The sequence below is a fragment of the Rhipicephalus sanguineus genome, chromosome 1 (genome assembly GCF_013339695.2).
Source record: "Rhipicephalus sanguineus isolate Rsan-2018 chromosome 1, BIME_Rsan_1.4, whole genome shotgun sequence".
Taxonomy (NCBI): Eukaryota; Metazoa; Arthropoda; class Arachnida; order Ixodida; family Ixodidae; genus Rhipicephalus; species Rhipicephalus sanguineus.
The window spans coordinates 214225064-214242654 of NC_051176.1; the positions used below are offsets into that span (position 1 = coordinate 214225064).

Here is a 17591-nt window from a genome sequence, read left to right on the forward strand (position 1 = left end):
CCTGGGTAAAACAGGAATGCTAGAGCGGTGCCCCCTGTCATTCGTACAATGCAATACTGAACCGAATCCGAAACACAACATGAGCTTGTGCAGAGGGCACGGAGGAAGACAAGTTTCAGCGCAGTCGCATTTTCAGCGCAGCTTAAGAAACTAGGGTCTTGAAAATTGCGTATCTATGTATTTTCTATTAAAGGAACACACCACCTAATACTTACCTAATGATGTTGCGCCTCAGATATGCGTAATATTTACTTTTTGATCGACAACGTTCACAAGTATGAACAGCCGTACCAGTTCAAGATGGGTGGGCGGTAAGCAAGTGGTTCAACTTTGGCCGGGTGGCTGAATCGGGTGACGTGCCGACAAACAGAAAGACAGACCGACCAAAATTTCTACGTTTAAGTTCCCCAAGAAAGGCTATCGTCTTTAATAATACACATTGTATACACTTGTTTCTCTGGGTATACTGGTGAGAAGCGAGGTCCCCTCCCGAAACTGTTGGCAAATAAATATTTATATCACTGTTGACAACGCCTCCGTTGTGTTTTACCCATTACTATATATATATATATATATATATATATATATATATATATATATATATATATATATATATATATATATATATATATATATATATATATACGTGTCATTCACTAGCGATGCGAAAGACCGTATCGTGTGTCACACATATGTGGCGCATTTCTCCCGTAAACAAGAACGTTTACATTTAGTTTAACTCTGAAGCTAAAATTAGATGTGGCGTTGCTCGACGTTGAGGCGAAGTTTAAACGGAGCTCTTTACCATAGCGCCACCTCCGAGCAGGGAGCGTTACTTTGTTTATATGCATTGACCTATTGCTATGAACTGCACGTGATGAGTTTTCCGGAAACTTTTCTCCACATTATAAAATAAGTCCTTTCTTATTTCTACTTAGCGCATGTCGAAAAAGTTGGTGCTGCTTTACTGCAGATGTGTACTCAGCGGAGCATAAATGGCCTCTCACGTGTGTCTTTCCGACACGATGACGCGCGTGCATCAGTGCGATCGAGTCGCGTCGTGCGAGCGGTCTCCGTCAGATCCAGAATGTTGAAAGTGCTCTGCGCTTTTATTAAGGCGTACCGGCGGTGTCACCGTCATCGCAACGCCACTGTGGGCATTTCTTAACGACAATTTTCTTGGTTGGCCGTCACACATCGCAACAGTGCCAAAATCACAGTCATTGCCACTTGTAAGTTATATGCAATTAACCCTCCGTGGTCGCTTGCCAGGAAAGGCGTCGCGCTACTAAGCACGAGGACGCGGGTTCGATACCTGGCCGCGGCCGCCGCATTTAAATGGGAGAGGTATGCGAGAACACACGCGTACATAGATTTAGCTTCACGGTCGAAATTTCCGGAGCCATCCGCTATACGACATGCCTCATAATCGTATCGTGGTTTTGGCACGGAAAATCACAAAGTTAGTATTTCTGTATCTGTAGAAAACATACGAGAATTTCGTAACAAGAAAAGAAACAAATTACTTAATCAATCGTTTACACGCTTAAGATAGCTGTAAAAGTCGTAATTTTAGTGTGTAATGCAAAGTAACCATTTCTGTGCAAACTCTTCTTCTTTCTCACTTTTACCGCCGCGGCATCGCCATCGCGATCAGTAATTGCTGTTGCGAACATCCGTATACTGTTTCAAAAAGACTACGCAGACGAAAATTTGTTTTGAATATTCCTGTTCTTTTTTTTTCCAAAGAAACAATCCATGCTCAGGCTCATCGGGTAGCAGGTTCTTATATGTCAGGACACAGGAAAACGCGTTGATCCTTGAAAAACGGTAGAGAGTATACCTTTGAAAACGCCCAGGTGGCCAAAATGAAACGGACTATACGCCGTGCCTCAAAGTGAGCTATAGTCTCAGCATGCTTAGACCTAAAAGCAGGCCCGCAGCGACGAACAAAAGAGCATGTAGTATGCGTAGAGCACATCAGTCGGGCTTGTCATCCCTGAATCATTACCCTCAACATACATTGAAATGTTTTGCGTGATGTCATGACGGTGGCCTAAAGGAACAGGCATGTTGCACGAAGCGTTCTGAACAGGTGGGCATTCAGCCTGTCATTTCCAGCCCAAACCTTTAATTAGGAACTACTTCTCTATTGCTTTGTTGAGTTTTCCACACTTTGAAAAGCTCAACAAAGTAGCTGTCTCAAGTTGAGACAGCTACTTCATGCGTTCACTAAAACTCACAAAGTGAAAGCTTGGGCGAGTCGGTGAATCAATATACTGTGCAGTCACGTCGATACTAAAACTCCCCTTTTGATGTTTAAGTCGTTATAGCAAGATCGACAGAGGTCGACCATAAATGGAAGCACGGTGGGATATTTAACTTCCTCAGAATGAGACACCTTGCCGTTCCGGTCAAAAGAACAAAGATGACGAACTTGAAAGAAAAAGGAAGCAGAGAAAATTAAAATTCATGAGATTTTACACGCCCGAAATCACAATCTCGTTATGAGGTACACAGTAGTTGGCAGAGAAAATTGTTAAAGAATTGAACAGGAAGAAAATACTGCGGTGGCCGAACGCTGCAATGTCGGCTGGTGCTTTGTGTCTTCTATGAAAGTCCACAAAGCACGGCAAGGGGAAACAAATTCAGCATATCACCCACATCGCGCAGGTAAGACGAAGATTGCATAGGAGGCTTGTTTTGCGAACTTTGTGATCGCGCTCAATGTCCCCGTTTGCTCGGCCGAGCGCAAAAACCAAAGCTTCAAAGGTTTATTTAAAGAATACTTGCATGAAGCTTTTGAAGCACTTGAACTCTGCTTTCAAACGCTGCCGCGACACGGAATCTGTTTCACGGACCTATTTCAGTGGCGCATAGAATTTATATAGCCGGTGGATTTCATGGATGATAGTACAAAGGTTGAATACGTGATTCTATAACTAGACATCGTAACATTTCCGGTGGGCATTGGAGAGTTGCTGCCACGGAATGCCTTCGCCAGCATACGGCGTGTCACTGTACTACGTCTGCCTGTTTTCGTGCGCACAAGTATCTGTAAAGGCGATACGTACTGTGGGAACCACGCGCAAGCAGCTATCGAGATAGCGCTTCATGTTGCGCAGTAGCGGTGCGCGCGGTCCACTTGTAAAAGAGGCAGCACGTGCGCTCACCGGGAGACTGGTCCCTCGGCTGCCCGGAGGATGGACGCTGTGGCCGATAGCTGCTGCCTGTCTCGCGTCCATGGGCTGTCACGTAAATACATTGCTGTTCGTTGTGCTGTTGTTTGTTGTGTTTCCCATGAATTTTTGGCGCCACAAAGGCAGTTTTCGTGATGAAACCGTAAAAAAAAAGAAGAATAGTGAACTATGTGCTCGCAGTCACCCGAACACTCGAAGGATATCATTATTCGAAGGGACAAACGCGTTCTCCGGACAACTCATGATGTGGCAAGTTCTGTGACATGTGACTCAGTCCGTGTGGAGGTGGTCGACATGTGCGTGCGAAGTCCGTTGACATGTCCCTTCCAGTGAAGGGGTGAGCTGAAGTGGGGCAGGGATGTTACATGTATTCTGGGCAGGGTTGCCAGGTTTGGCTACTTTGGGCCAGTTTGGCTACTTTATTAGGCCGGTGGCGGGAGAAAAAACGTCTTGGCTACTAGGCTAGTTTTTGGCTAGTTTCTCGTTCCCTCGATTTGAGCCTGGCGACGTCGCAGCCGCTGGCGTACGTGTATGTGGTGCAAAAACGCGGCAGCCAATGCGTGTTTCCAGCTGCCAAAATTGAGTCCGGCACTTTGATTGTACAACGAACTTTGATGAAAAGGATGGCTCAGTCGCAGAAGTAAAGGTCCATGGTGGGCATCATAATATAAGTATAAAAACAGCAGCACGTTTATAGCCTGCCAGTCAAGCAAGCCTCGCGCACGAAAACAAAAGAAAATGGTTTTAGATACGTGGCTGAGACTCGGGGAAAACTGTTGCATGGTGCCTCATTTTGCAGACCACCTATCCTTGAACGCGACTTTAAACCGCTATTGGAAGTAAACAGTAATCGAAAACGCTCCGCATCGTCGACATTAGGCAACGTATATCCGACGAACTGCTTGCGTGATTTGTTAGAATTAGGCGCGGAGTGTGACTCAGCAATATTAGCTGCTCAGATTTCGTCATCACGCAAAAAAATTATTGCGAAAGCAAGCGACTACAATTTACGCCTCCATGCCAGCAACTCTTTGAGCGCACTCATGCTGTATGCTTAATTTTATTGTCGTTACATCTAGTTGATAATTCAGACAATAGTGCAAGAAATTACACGGACGGCGAAAGAGCGAGCCGGGACGCCGTTCGTGTGATTCTTGGCGCTATTGTCTGAATTATGTACTATCAACTAGCCAATCAGTGTGCCCTTTTGTACTTGTAGTCCTTTGAAAAAAAAAGCCACGGGAGATGCGTGAAGATAGTGTTATTTTTGCGACAACGAAACACTTCGTCATCCTGCACGAAATGACTGCTAAAGTCAACAATATATGCTCGACTCTCAACAGTTCTAATATTGAAGTGTTCATGTTGTGCATATTTATATTTTCGCCGAAAGGCTTTTGCATTTAGTCACTTAAATAAAAACGTCGAAGTTGTTCTCGCACACGCGTGGCTACTTTTGGCTACTTTAACTGCTCTTGGCTAAGGTTGGCTACATTTGGCTAGTTTTTCATATGTTCTGGCTACTTTTTGTCTTTTCGACCTGGCATCCCTGATTCTGGGCAGGCTCGTGCTTGGCACGCAGAAGAAGAAGAAGGACGCGAGCGCCAGGGTTCTATTTCACGCGCGGCCCAGCCCATTTGTGCACAGCTAGCATTATAGAGCCTAAGCAATCAAGGTGGCAGGCCTACCTACGAAAAGCGCTAAGAAAAGCGGCGGCCTCATCACGAGAGACTTAGGGTCTTCGAATCAGCGGCGAGAGGATGGACACTGCATCGTCGGCGCCGCAGCTTGCGGTTACACCCCGGGTCCTCGCCGACACGACTGCAGCCATGAACGAGATCGCGCCGTCACCGCCAAAGTCTCGGCTGACACCACGGGTTCCTACACCGTGGCTGACACTCAGGTGCAATTCGCGCTTGCTCCGGCGATGGTCGTTTCGGGCGCTTTCACCGTGCTCACCGTCATCTCCGCGGACGCCGGCCATCACCACAAACGCAATGTACTTCCTCTTCATGCCGGGTCTGGTCGCGTCCACCGCCGCCAGAGTGTCTGCTAAAGCTCAGCCGCGATTTGTGTTCACTTAGGCGATGGTCGTGGACAGTTACATCGCCTTCGGAGAAGCCGGCCATCTTCGCCGCCTCCGACGAGTGCGACGAACAACTATTCAAGCAGCCGGTGTCGCACAGCGCCGTGAACACTGAGGCGGCCTCTTCCACTTCCACCTGACATCACTGTGGTGCGTGGCCGCACGGAAGGCAAAGTGCCGGCGAACAGAAGGTGAACTGATGATATGATACAAACGTGGTAGCTGTTAGATTGAAGATATTTTTACATTGTTGCACTACGATTCAAGAATTAGAAGAAGAATTTTAGCTGGTAAAAAAATGCTATCATGGCACCCTGTGTGATGTTCTGCTTCTCTATAGTTAAGTGGTACTATCAACTAGCCAATCAGTGTGCCCTGTTGTGTGTATAATATATATATATATATATATATATATATATATATATATATATATATATATATATATATATATATATATATATATATATATATATATATGTGTGTGTGTGTGTGTGTGTGTGTGCGAAATGCCATTGGCGCCTGCATATGGGGGTATGTAACTGCGACCGCGTATAATCAAAACATGAATTCAACTCTCAAATTCTCAAGAATGCTTGAACTCTAAGTCTGCGTAGTCTTGTGTGAAGCAAAGGCAGTCGCTACTCTGGATATAGCATATTTGCAACAAATTGAGAGAGTCCTAAGAATTAGCGGAGAGCCTTCCATTCTAAATGAAGAAGTAGCTTTATTCTATGTGCTGCCCGTCCAGAAAACAAAACACTTCCAACTTACAGGACAGGTCGTACACGCATACAGTAGATCATAATGAGTGCGCCCCTAATGCATATCCGAGTACCGGTTTCTGATTTTACGCAGTATCCCAACGGCTCACGTCCCCTTCGTTGCAATGAGTTCTATGTGAGAACGCGAGTTAAGTTTCCCGTAATACATAATCCCCAGTAGTTTAGAAACGCAGGAGGAAGAGGAGAAGGAGGAAAAGAAAAACGGAAGGACAGGGAGGTTAGCCAGTTCTCAGACTGGCTGGCTACCCTGTGCTGGGGAAAGGAAATGGATATGGGACCACGTACTAGAGATATGTTTATGGGCACGGAAAGCTGGGTTACAAAGATTGCATTTTTTTTCCTTTCCTTTTATGCGATGCACGGGCTTGTTCTCAATGCCCTGGGAGATGTAAATGCGACACTAAGATTCAATATGCGTGACAAAAGGAAAACGTGTTGTGCGTGATAAGCGTAACTAATGTGGGTTAGTGAGTGTATGTTCAACTAAAGGGCATTTTCCCAGCGGAACGTGTTAACCCGTAGATTATTCTTTTGGAATTGCAGTGTTACTGCCATGAAACGCATCTGTGAGCGTATGGCGTGTAATGTATGCATGCCTCTTTTTATGCGCAGAAGTAGCTGTAAAGGTTATGGGTTATATTTTTCCATTATCATCTCCACATAGGCTCTTTTTCGAGATGAATTCTAAAAGAAAGAAAGAAAGAAAGAAAGAAAGAAAGAAAGAAAGAAAGAAAGAAAGAAATAGCGCACTTTGTGCTCGCAATCACCAGAACACTGGAGAACTGCCAGTGTCGATGGAACGATTAAACTCGTTCACCGAAAAACTCCTGCTATGGCTGCTCGAGTCGTATGCTGCTCAGTCCGTGTTGAGGTGGTCGATGTGTGCATGTGAATACCAAAAGTCCGTTCACATGTCACATCCAGTGAACGGGCGAACTATAGCGGGGCGCGGGAGGTTACAGGTATTCTGGGTAGGCGACGCTGGACTCTCTCCGCGAGGGCACGGCAGTGGACTCCCTGCGGGCGGCCACTGAAGCCACTGCGCTCGAGTCCCGGCGCGTCTGCAGGGCCGACGAGTCGATGCGCACTGGCACGGGTGGTATGGGTGGAGGCCTGCGTGCAAGCAGAAGATGGCAGGCATCGCTTTAATCTCTAGACGCCCGCGCAAGCTTCAAGCCTGCGCCCACGGCTTCGGATACATGTTCTTTAGCGCGGCACATTTAGAAAAGAAACGGACTACTGTGAGGAGGCCCGTCACTTCAACAACCGCACTATAGTGACGGGGCGACGGTTATACATGCACGGCGGCTGCACTGTATGCAGTGCTGGGCAGTATCGAAGATACATGTATCTTAGATACTATCTTAGATACTCTATGGGTATCTTGTATCTGTATCGCGATACGTCTCGGAAGACGAGTATCTGTATCTGTATTTCCGATACATTAGAAGATGTATCGTGTATCTTAAGATACAAGATACTTCTATCGCAACACAACCACGCGAAACAATAATCGCTGGCCAAGCTCCGATTCTCACGCTGGTACTGGTGCCACTAAGCCATCTGAATAAGTCTAAGGGCAGTGACGTTATCTTATTTTTACGCCAGAGTAATCCAGTGAGGGTCGAAGATCAGGAAGACAAGCATGCGGACGTCTACGCCCAGCCCACGTACCTTTTGTTCTCTCGATTTCTTTTCTTTTTAGTTGCGCCAATACTGCGACACTTGCTCTTAGCCACTGTGTTGCACCACGTACTCCAGTGCGTGCGGCGTCTATCGCGCAAATTCTGATGTTGTTACAGTGTCGTTATTAGGGAGTTTTAGTGCCGCCGCCCCAAAGCGGCTTGGGTACGTAAGCCCTTGCGTTCCTTTGTATTCTCCGTGGATGCAGCTGGGAGTACAAAGGAACGCAAGAGCGTGCGTAGGCGGGCCGCTTGGGGGCCCCGGCACTAAAACTCTCTAATGAACATTCTCTTGCCTCTTGCTCCGTAACGAAATGTGATGCGTACAAGAATGGGGTTGCTTTGCGTCGCGTGGATTTTACATATCAGCGATTTGAAGGACCTCGTGGATGTAAGTTTGACTTGCATGCAATGAATTAACTTATATGCAAATAAGATTCTAACAACTTCAGCACCACTGGTACTGATGCTAGATCTAATAGAGCAAGCGTTTACCTAAGAGAAAATATCTTGGCGTACCGTATTTTTCACTTTCATCTACATTTATTCAAAGAATTTATGAAATCATAATTTGATTATTAGCACAAGTGCTTTCTTAGCTGTCATTTTGCATCACATACATTACCTAGGTCGCTGCACTGTTTTTCCGGTCTGGTCACTGCAGTATGTCTTTTGTAACGCGCTCCCAAAATAAGATTTCTGCTTTATTCTTCTAACTATCTGCTTTATTTCTACTACTGTTTACAGATTTACACGTTGCCAAGGCGATATTGAGAACAAATATATTATTATGTGGGCGTGCTTTGAGTATACAGTACAAAATATTCTGCTTACCGCTTAAGAAAATAGCGAAATTGAGTTTTCATTATAATAACGGAAATCATTAGGAGCCATCTTAAAGTTGTTAGGAAGGAAATTTGAGAAAAGTTGTTTTACTGAATGCTCCGTTTTACTCATGAGCGTCCCAACGAGTCGTTTCAGGCAATTCTCCGTAGGCACTGAATTTTCTATTGTCTCAACAGGTAAGTTGACGATACTTCATGCTGATAGCTAATAAGGGCGCCGTCTGTATTGTGTTTCTGTACTCATTCAATGTGAATGTTTGATACACAGCCACCTCTCTATTTTACATATATTTGTTTTCTTGTCTTAGGCCTCCTTAAATATTTTTCGTATTACTAATCGCCATGTAATGGAAGCTATAAGCGGCAATAGCGCGAATAGCGGCGGTGTCCTGCGACGTTTTGTGCTACTATACAATACGTCTGAGACATTTCTGTGTTGCACATGTTCCCTCGTTGAAGAAAAATTGCTAAAATATTCTACGTTAGTGAGTATATAAACAAAGAATCCCTTACGCTAAACAGAACATGGAAATTCATCGCAGTTTTACGTCATCTACGTATACACTAGGGGTCTCAAACTCAGCTTATGGTCGGCGGGCCGCAGTCGCGAAATTTAGCTCCAAGGGCCGGGACAGTGATGATGGTGGGGTCGGAGAGAGTTTGAACAAAATGACGTTGCCATTTGAAAGAAAGCCTTTCCAATATCTCATATATAGGTCATTTCTGAAGGGGATTTGGAGTCAGGGTTCGAGAAACATCGATACCGATGTACACAACGAGTGAAATCTGGACGCGGATTGAAATATAGTCTTTGTTCCACGATTATGTCTCAGCACATGGTGACCACATGTTCCTCACGAAAGAAATGCTTGAGACCAGTCATATGTCTGTGTAGCTCACGAACATACTTATTTAGAAAATAAAAACAAATGGGAAGGAGACGGTCATGTGTGCCGGCCGGGCCGCTAGCGAACGCTCTCAAACCCCGTATACACCATGCGTCCCTCCCCCGCCCCCCCCCCCCCCAAAAAAAAAAAAAGAGTCGCTACCAGCGTTGCTGCTGCTGTACACCTGTCCGGATATATGGTATTGTGCAAACTGTCTTTTACGGACAAGGTAAAAGTCCACACCGGCCGGTATTTGCGCCGTCGTGCGAAGGCTTCTTAGTGACGTTATTCTGATTATATGGCAACCCGCTATAGCTTGTGGCAAGCTGAGCAGCGACTCTCATCAACTGCAAAATTGACAAGCAAGAACCGCTTTCAGCGAAGTGTATAAAGAGTTGTCCTGTGAAGAAGCTAAAACAAGCCCCAATAAGTTGTTTTGGAAGGAGACTAATGTACTTTGAGCAAGAAGGGCGAAACTTTTAAGATATTAACAGACATTTCATTCAAGTGAAACAATATAGGTCAGCCCGGTTAGGAAATTTTCAAGCATACATTCTCATGTATAGGCATTTGCTGCTACACTATATGGATGTATATTAACAAATTTGAGAATGTATCGAAGTATCTTAAGATACAATTGCCAAGTATCGTATCGGATACAATTATTGCGGCAGTATCTTGTATCTGTATCTCCAATACTTTTTGCCTCGGTATCTTGTATCGTATCGCGATACAATTTCAAAGTATCTTTGCCCAGCCCTGACTGTATGGTATACGTGCGCCCGAGTCGCCCGGGCAGACCACTCAAGCCTAAAAATTGCAGCGCCGCCACATGGTTTGGACGCCGAACGTGCATGATAACTGCTGCCCTGTCACTGTGATGCAATTCTCGAAGTGATGGGCCCCCTCACTGTAGTTAGTTGCTTTAGAAAAAGGCGAGGCGAAGCATACTGACCGCTCTTCGACAGACGAAGTTAGAAACCCGCAGGTTCAAGAAATGTGATTGATCCAACTAAAGACAATATGTGTCTTCTTTTGTTACTAATCGCTAAAAAGTTCCGTACAAGAAAAACTTAAGTGCAAAGAACCCCCCTCACGGTGCCAAGTTTATCCTCAGTCACTGTTTAATTCCGCTAAATGCGGATCTTTACTTAGTTACATTGCTTACGCCTGACCGTTTCATTCATCAATACATACTCGTTTTTGAGTGAAACGACTGTGGAGTCGAATAAACTATAAGACGCCTTCCCTGCTACTGTCCGACCTTTTGCAATGAAACGCTTGGTCTCGGTTAAGCTGCAAGCCAGCTGAGATCTTGCGGTAATCTACAGTCTCGCAGATCCCACCTGTAGAAGGCCACAAGAGCGTTACTGCGATTTATCAAAGAACTTTCACTACGGCGGTGCCACGAAAGACTCCTCTCAAGGTCTCTCCCCTCGTAACCTTTCCTTCCCGCAGCGCAGGACACCTTACAAGGTTCAGCACTGCGGTTTCATTTGTCTCTCTCTTCGTGCGTATTTCCACTGCTGCAGATACCGCTTTCGCCATGCACACGTTCTTGGTGGAAGCGTCAGTATGTACATTGGACACCTGCTTTACTTCGTGCTGCGTCGAACATTCGCCCTCGTTATAGTCACGCATAAAAGCGCACGGTTCTTTGTCTGACGCTTATCGTTTTGTCGGTGGACTGAGACAGAATCACGTAGTTCATACTTGGCTTTGGTCGTCTCCTGCGAAGGAAACGTGCTCTTTTTATTCGCGAAAGAAGTTCCGCATGGAAAGCATTCTCTCTCACATACACGCGTCTCTAGTCAAACACCGACAAGCGAGGGAATGACATCGAAAATCGGCTGCCTGTATTTGATTGCATAGTGGATTCCCACGTACCCAATGAACCGTGGAATCTTCCTGGCTGTTTGCGCGGTATACTCGTACAACATTCAGGGCATACAATGTACGTCTACAATGATCAAACTTGACTATGCACAGTACACGTAATGAAGAGTACAAAATGCGCCGCATGTAATGTGGCCAGTGTTCCTGTTTACTTTGGGCCACGTGGTTAGCTCTGTAAGGGAATAACTGCATTTCGCTTCTACATTACAGCAGCAGGCCACTGTTTGTTTTTGTTTCTTTCGAATATATGAACCGGGAGGATGGGGTCAAAACCACGTTCATGCGCTCGCAGACCACTGAGTGTGCAACCATACAACAATGAGCAGAGTTTATTACTAATGCACTGTAGCGTCTACGCAAGTAACAGTACGTAGCTATGCATACGCATATGTGGAGATATGGATGCGCAGGGTTACGCTGGTATGCACAGGTATCCGCATAGAAGAATATGTGAATTGAATACTTTAATTTTTGAGGTCAGAGCATCGGCACTGTAAGCTGTCATGGAAGGCCAGTGTCTGTCGCCTAGCGACAGTCTCGTTCCCCTTTGAATTTCGTTGACCCAGTCCCAAAGCTACACAAATTACGGCCTATAGTTTCGCCAAATATGAATACTTCGCACGATAGTAATGCAGAGAGAAGCGAAAAAGTATGAAACTAACGCCACTTCCATTTTCTCACGATGCTGTGACCATATTTCAGGTAATAATATCGGCAACGTAAACATATAAACACGCCTTGGTTCGAGAGAAAGAAGCGGTCCCTAAAAATAACACCACGCCCACCTGCCTGTACACAGTTACGACGAGTAAAAATTGGAAAGAGAAAAGAGATAAGGAAAAGCGCAGAGGAGTGCACACCGCAACACATCTCGTCATACGCAAAGCACGCGCATTAAGGGGTATTCAGACGGTGGAGAAATGCTCGGGGGATAAAGGCGGAGCCTAGTGACGTCAGCTCGCGAGGAGAAGTCTCCACAAATGCCCCCCACTCACACGGACGAGACGAACGGAGGGGTAGACCTAGACTACTCTGGCGGCTTGCACCACCCGTTTGACGAGCTGCTGACGACGAGCTGCAGACGACCATGCAGCTGCAGACTGTACACCCGCTGGCGCTCTCTGCAGGAGCAAGTGCAACAATGTGGCCAAACAAGAGCTCGAAATTTCGCTATATCCCCCACCCCGGGGGATTGTTTGTCCTTTCGGGTAAGAGGTCCCCGTCTCCCCCGAGGAGGCGCGGGGGGATCACGCCCACTCGCTAATCCGTGACGTCGCGGTCACGTGATCCGCAATCCCCCCGTCTCCCCCGAGCATTTCTCCCCCGTCTGAATACCACTGACGATCGAGTGCCTACGTCCCGGGGATTGACAAGAATTTAAGCGCAGTTTACGTCTGACAGCCAACCCTGTATTACACGAACGCAGGTGAACATGCATCGAAGTATACGTGGAGTAGATACACGAAGTATACACGCACAGTGAAAACCACGAAAACAGTCGATGTACAGAGCCGTTCCGAAAGCACACGCTCGTTTTCACACACACACACACACACACACACACACACACACACACACAAAAAAAAAAAGAACTTACACTAGTACTTTCGATAAGGGAAAATATATCCTGCCATCGAATATTGTTAGTGAATGCAACCGGCCTTTATAGAGCACTTACGAATGAGAAGCTGTGTGAATCTGGCCCATAGATTTTAAAGAAATGTGTCGTCATTGTTCGATTTTTTTTAAATTTTTTTTCTGTTTACCTAATTTTTTCTTTTCTTCTTTCGTCAACATGGGGCTTCACGTAATATGACGGTGATGAGAATTTCGATTTACCATAGTGGATTTCTTCACGCTCCCATGACGTTTTCCAAGACCCATATAACTTCATGACATTATATTAATCTATCGACATCCTATCAAAACGTGTTTAGTTGTCAGTACATCGTTTCAGCAGGCGTACGCATGCGTGAGCGGTTGTTTTCGCTAAATATTATCCAACCTATCCGCGTGCTCAGCTAATGGCTAAGAACGGCGTCCTTGCGCGTTTTGTGGCGTACTTTTCTCGTTTTGCGCGATTACTGTTTTCAAACGCAGTGCCACCAGTTTCTGCTCGTTTTCTTCGAGAAGCGGTTTTCGCTGCTCAACTAGCGGCGCAACTTGCGCAGAGGCATGATTGCCGCAAGGAACGCGGAAAATGCTCGCAATTTAAACCGTAAACAATACACCTTGGGAATAAAGAAAAGTTTCACGCAAGGGCCGCGGCAAGCTCCTTTAGAGCCATTGAACTGTGAAATCGAGCTGTTGCAGCGCTCACCAATCCTTGACAGTGTATGAAACGCGAAAACAGAAAACGAAGTAGTTTACCGGCTTTGCATGCGAACGTCGTTTTAACTCTTCGCATATCGTTGAAATGAAAAAAAAAAAAAAAACTTTTTTTTTTCGAACGGCTCTAGGTTGGGTGTTCTTTCTTTTATTTTTTTTTTTCTCGACGTCCCCACGTGGGAGGCCTAGGCCAACGAACCTAAATTGCTGGTTCATAATAAAGTTTATTCCTCCTCCTCCTCAAGCGAAGATTTATTAGTTACAGGTTTCGGTGGGAGCGCTGATGTACACGAAAAACCCGGCGCCACAGAGCGTGCAGGAATGCTGCCCTCGGAGATGCTCCGGTGACACGCGTATTTGTATGCGCTGTTCTGCGTGAATCGATGCTCTCTCGATAGTGTGTTTGTCGGCGACCAGCCACTACAGACATGGGAAACTGCATCTTTTATGGAGGTCACTTGTAATTTCACGTTGCCACATTTCATTGTTGCCTGCATCTGAACGCACGACCGTCGTTGTCGCCTGTAGGAACTGAAGTGTTGCGCGTCTACGCACGTGGGTGAAGATGCGATTCCCGGTGTGGACGAAGGAAACAGTTAGGAGGGAGCAATGCGCAATGCGAGAGAAAGAAAGAAAGAAAGAAAGAAAGAAAGAAAGAAAGAAAGAAAGAAAGAAAGAAAGAAAGAAAGAAAGAAAGAAAGAAAGAAAGAAAGAAAGAAAGAAAGAAAGAAAGAAAGAAAGAAAGAAAGAAAGAAAGAAAGAAGTAGGCCAGGCACGCACACGCCGAGCTTCGCTTGCCAACGTTTTCCTGAAATGGAACGGCTCCGGCATGTGTTCACTGAAGTTTAGTCGCAGACTAAAAGAAAAATAAGCACAACGTGTCGGCGCTTTGAATAAAAGCTATGAAGAAGGAAGAAATAACAATAACAATTTTTTTTTTTTGGGGGGGGGGGGGTAGGCCACAAGAAAAGAAACAACGAAGCTAGTGAAATGTCGACGCCACTGTTGTGTTGCACGCAGAGCAGTGGTGTCTGTAAGCGCCTGATGCAGCAGAGTGCAGCCGAAGTCTGCTCATACAGTTCGATGGAAAATGTCCTATGATTTGTGAGCGTACATCATTTAGCGGAGGTGGGTCACTTATCAAGCGAGCATGCTTTAAGCTAATTATAGCTATAGTGCATATGGAAATGCGCGCAATTATGTAGTTCCAATCAGCGTTCGTATGACGACTCTGGAAAAGTTATTGTGCGCCTGCATGTGAAGTAGTCGCAAATTTTTCATAAGTAAATAGCGGCTCTATAGTTTACAAATAAAGCGCATTTCGTGCTCGACTATATTACTACTATATTTTCCTTGCGAAATTGTGGTATAAATAACTCCCCATAATAGCGAAATACCAACACGGCGTTTAGCGCTTTTAAAACAAACTTACCTCGATTTGAATTTGGCGATGCGCGTCTCGACCACGAAGCCACAAGTGGTTTCGTCGGCTGCGTCAGTGCCCTCGGCACCGGGCCTGTGTTTGAGCAGGTACCGCGTGGCCTGAATCAGGTGCAGCGCCGACGCACCCAGGGCGAGGCTCTGGAAGAGTAAGCGGCGCTCGTTAAAGCGACGCGGGGCCGCTTCACCTGTCGCGTTCACCTGGACAGAGAAGCAATGGTGGCGCCTGCTGTCATGCACGCAGGCTCACTACCCACACCCGTATGCTATATGCTGCTGCTAAACAACTGCGTGCTTTGCAAGCGTGCAGAAGAAAAGTACTCATCCTATAGGATGTATATGTTTAATAAAACACCAAACAAGTCGCCGTCATTCGATGATGCATTTCGCTGAAACGATTCCAAATAAAAGCGCAGCATGACGGTCTGTTACAACTGCGTAAGCAAATCAGGACCCTCGTTCGCAAAACCTTTTGTCACATGTTACCTAACGTTGTCGACCATTCAGTGCGGCAATTTTTCTCTTTATTACGCTGACCGCCATCACGTGGGGCGAATGCTGGCCACCGGGGAAACGCTTTTACGTAAGAGCAACTTTCGTGAATGCGGACATAACACTGCTCTAAAATGTTTATGTGAGGGCGCACCCAGATCGGCGATGTAAAGGCATGGTCACGAAGGAAGCTCTCGATCGTGCAAAGTGTTGTTGCAGGGGTACCTCTATAACGAGCTATTAAATTATTAAATTCCTAGAGTAGTAAAATAACAGCGCCAGAATTTAGCCGAGAACGAACAACGGTGAAAGCCGCTTTTGCTTGTCTTACGCATCGCGCCATGATCCTAGACAAAGTATCTTATTGGGCCGCCTTCGACTACTGTAAACGCGAGACGCAGCTAATCCGTCGGTGGATTGGCCATCGTGGAGTACTTGGGGTGTGTGCTATACCGGGAAAGGACAAGACGAGCTTATATCGAGAGGTAGCTTTACTGAAGTACATCGAGGAGTGTCGGAAAACACGCGGTGCTTCTATCCCAGTTATAAACGACGCTGTGAAAGGAAATTCTGGCACTCGTCTATATATCGAGACGTCTGAACAACGTCGCAGCTTCTACTCTAGAGGGTGTATTCTTTTTAACGGCGGAGCTGATTAAGCCGGCCGTAAAAACTTTGGTGTCCGCAGAAAACCACAGGGGCGCCACAGGAATTGGGCAAGCCCCAACAGCTGTCATAGTTTTTTAGACAGCCCAGCTTTTTTATTTAAAAAGAACCTATGACAGCCACGCCCCTGTGGTTTTCGCGCAGTAACTCGAGCTGCATTGAGGCGGAAAATGACATTGAATTGACTAATCAACAAAAACTTAATTAACATTTTAATTTTGACATAAGGGCAGTTTATAGTATTAGGAAGTTGTAGTTCGTGACAATTTATCACAAATTTTGTTACTTCCTAGTCACGGGAAGTTCTGGTCTGACGTCACAGAGCGGTCGCGTTTCCTGCGCGCCGGGCGCGATAAGTTTCGATATCGCCATTAAAATTCAAGTATGACGATCTCAAATTACGTACAACTTTTGTCATTTCTAAAAAAAAATGGTGGGTCAGAAATTGCCACGCACTACAACTTTCTAATGCAAACAACTGCCCTCAAGTCAATAATTAGGAATTTAATTAACTAGTTTTCGTTAATTAGTCGCTTCAGTGTCACTTTAGCTACGGCAAAGTATTTCCGCGTGCGAAACGTACAGGAGCCCTACTGTTATAGGATGTTTGTAAAAATTGGTATTGTCTAAAAAAATATCCTGTAAAAGTTACACAAGCAACAACCACAATCACATCCCGTTGGTAATAAACAACTTTATGTACCGGTTCAAGGACAGTGTTCCAAATTAGGACAGAGCACCTTCATTCAGGGCGAAGCACTATCAGGGCTGCTCCAAGCTCAAAACGTGGCGCAACTCGAAGGAACAGCCACGTAAACTTGAAACTTAAGATTGGGAAGTGCTCGTGTGGCCGCGAAGAGCACGTATACCATATAAGTTATCGCGCAGATGACACATGGAAATCACGTCAGCTGTGGTTTGTGCAAGAAGTTGTGTCGGTTTGCGACGATTAATCTGACACGGTCATGCTAATGAAGTTCCAAAATTGGAATTCAGAGCTCAGACGAGTCTATCTCAAGTCTGCGCGCTGAATTTCAGTTTTCGAACAACGCTGCAAAAATTGGCCCACCTATCAATGACGGCCATGCTTACGTAGCATTGATCTACATCCGCCGAGGTGGTGTAGCGGTTATGGCTGCTGACCCGAAGGTCGCTGGTTCGATCGCGGTCGCGGCGGTCGCATTTCGCCTTTGTCGAAATGCTTGAGGCCCATGTACTGTGCGATGTCAGTGCACGTTAGATAGCACCAGACGGTCAACATTTCCGGATCCCTCCACTACGGCGTCC

General features: G+C 45.9%; 1 protein-coding gene across 2 annotated transcripts in view; it reads right to left on the minus strand.

The window, feature by feature from the left end:
• Positions 1-5981: 5981 nt before the first annotated feature.
• LOC119407263 (uncharacterized) overlaps positions 5982-17591 on the minus strand; it is a 123525-nt gene continuing 111915 nt past the window's right edge. The window contains exons 5-6 of one of the 2 annotated variants that reach the window (XM_037674160.2): positions 15139-15287; positions 5982-7181 (exon numbers count right to left, since the gene is read on the minus strand). In XM_037674160.2, coding sequence (XP_037530088.1) covers positions 7025-7181; positions 15139-15287 — 306 coding nt within the window. In that variant the 3' untranslated portion in view covers positions 5982-7024. Of the gene's footprint in view, positions 7182-15138; positions 15348-17591 lie in introns of both variants that reach the window. The other variant, XM_037674153.2, reaches the window with a different exon arrangement.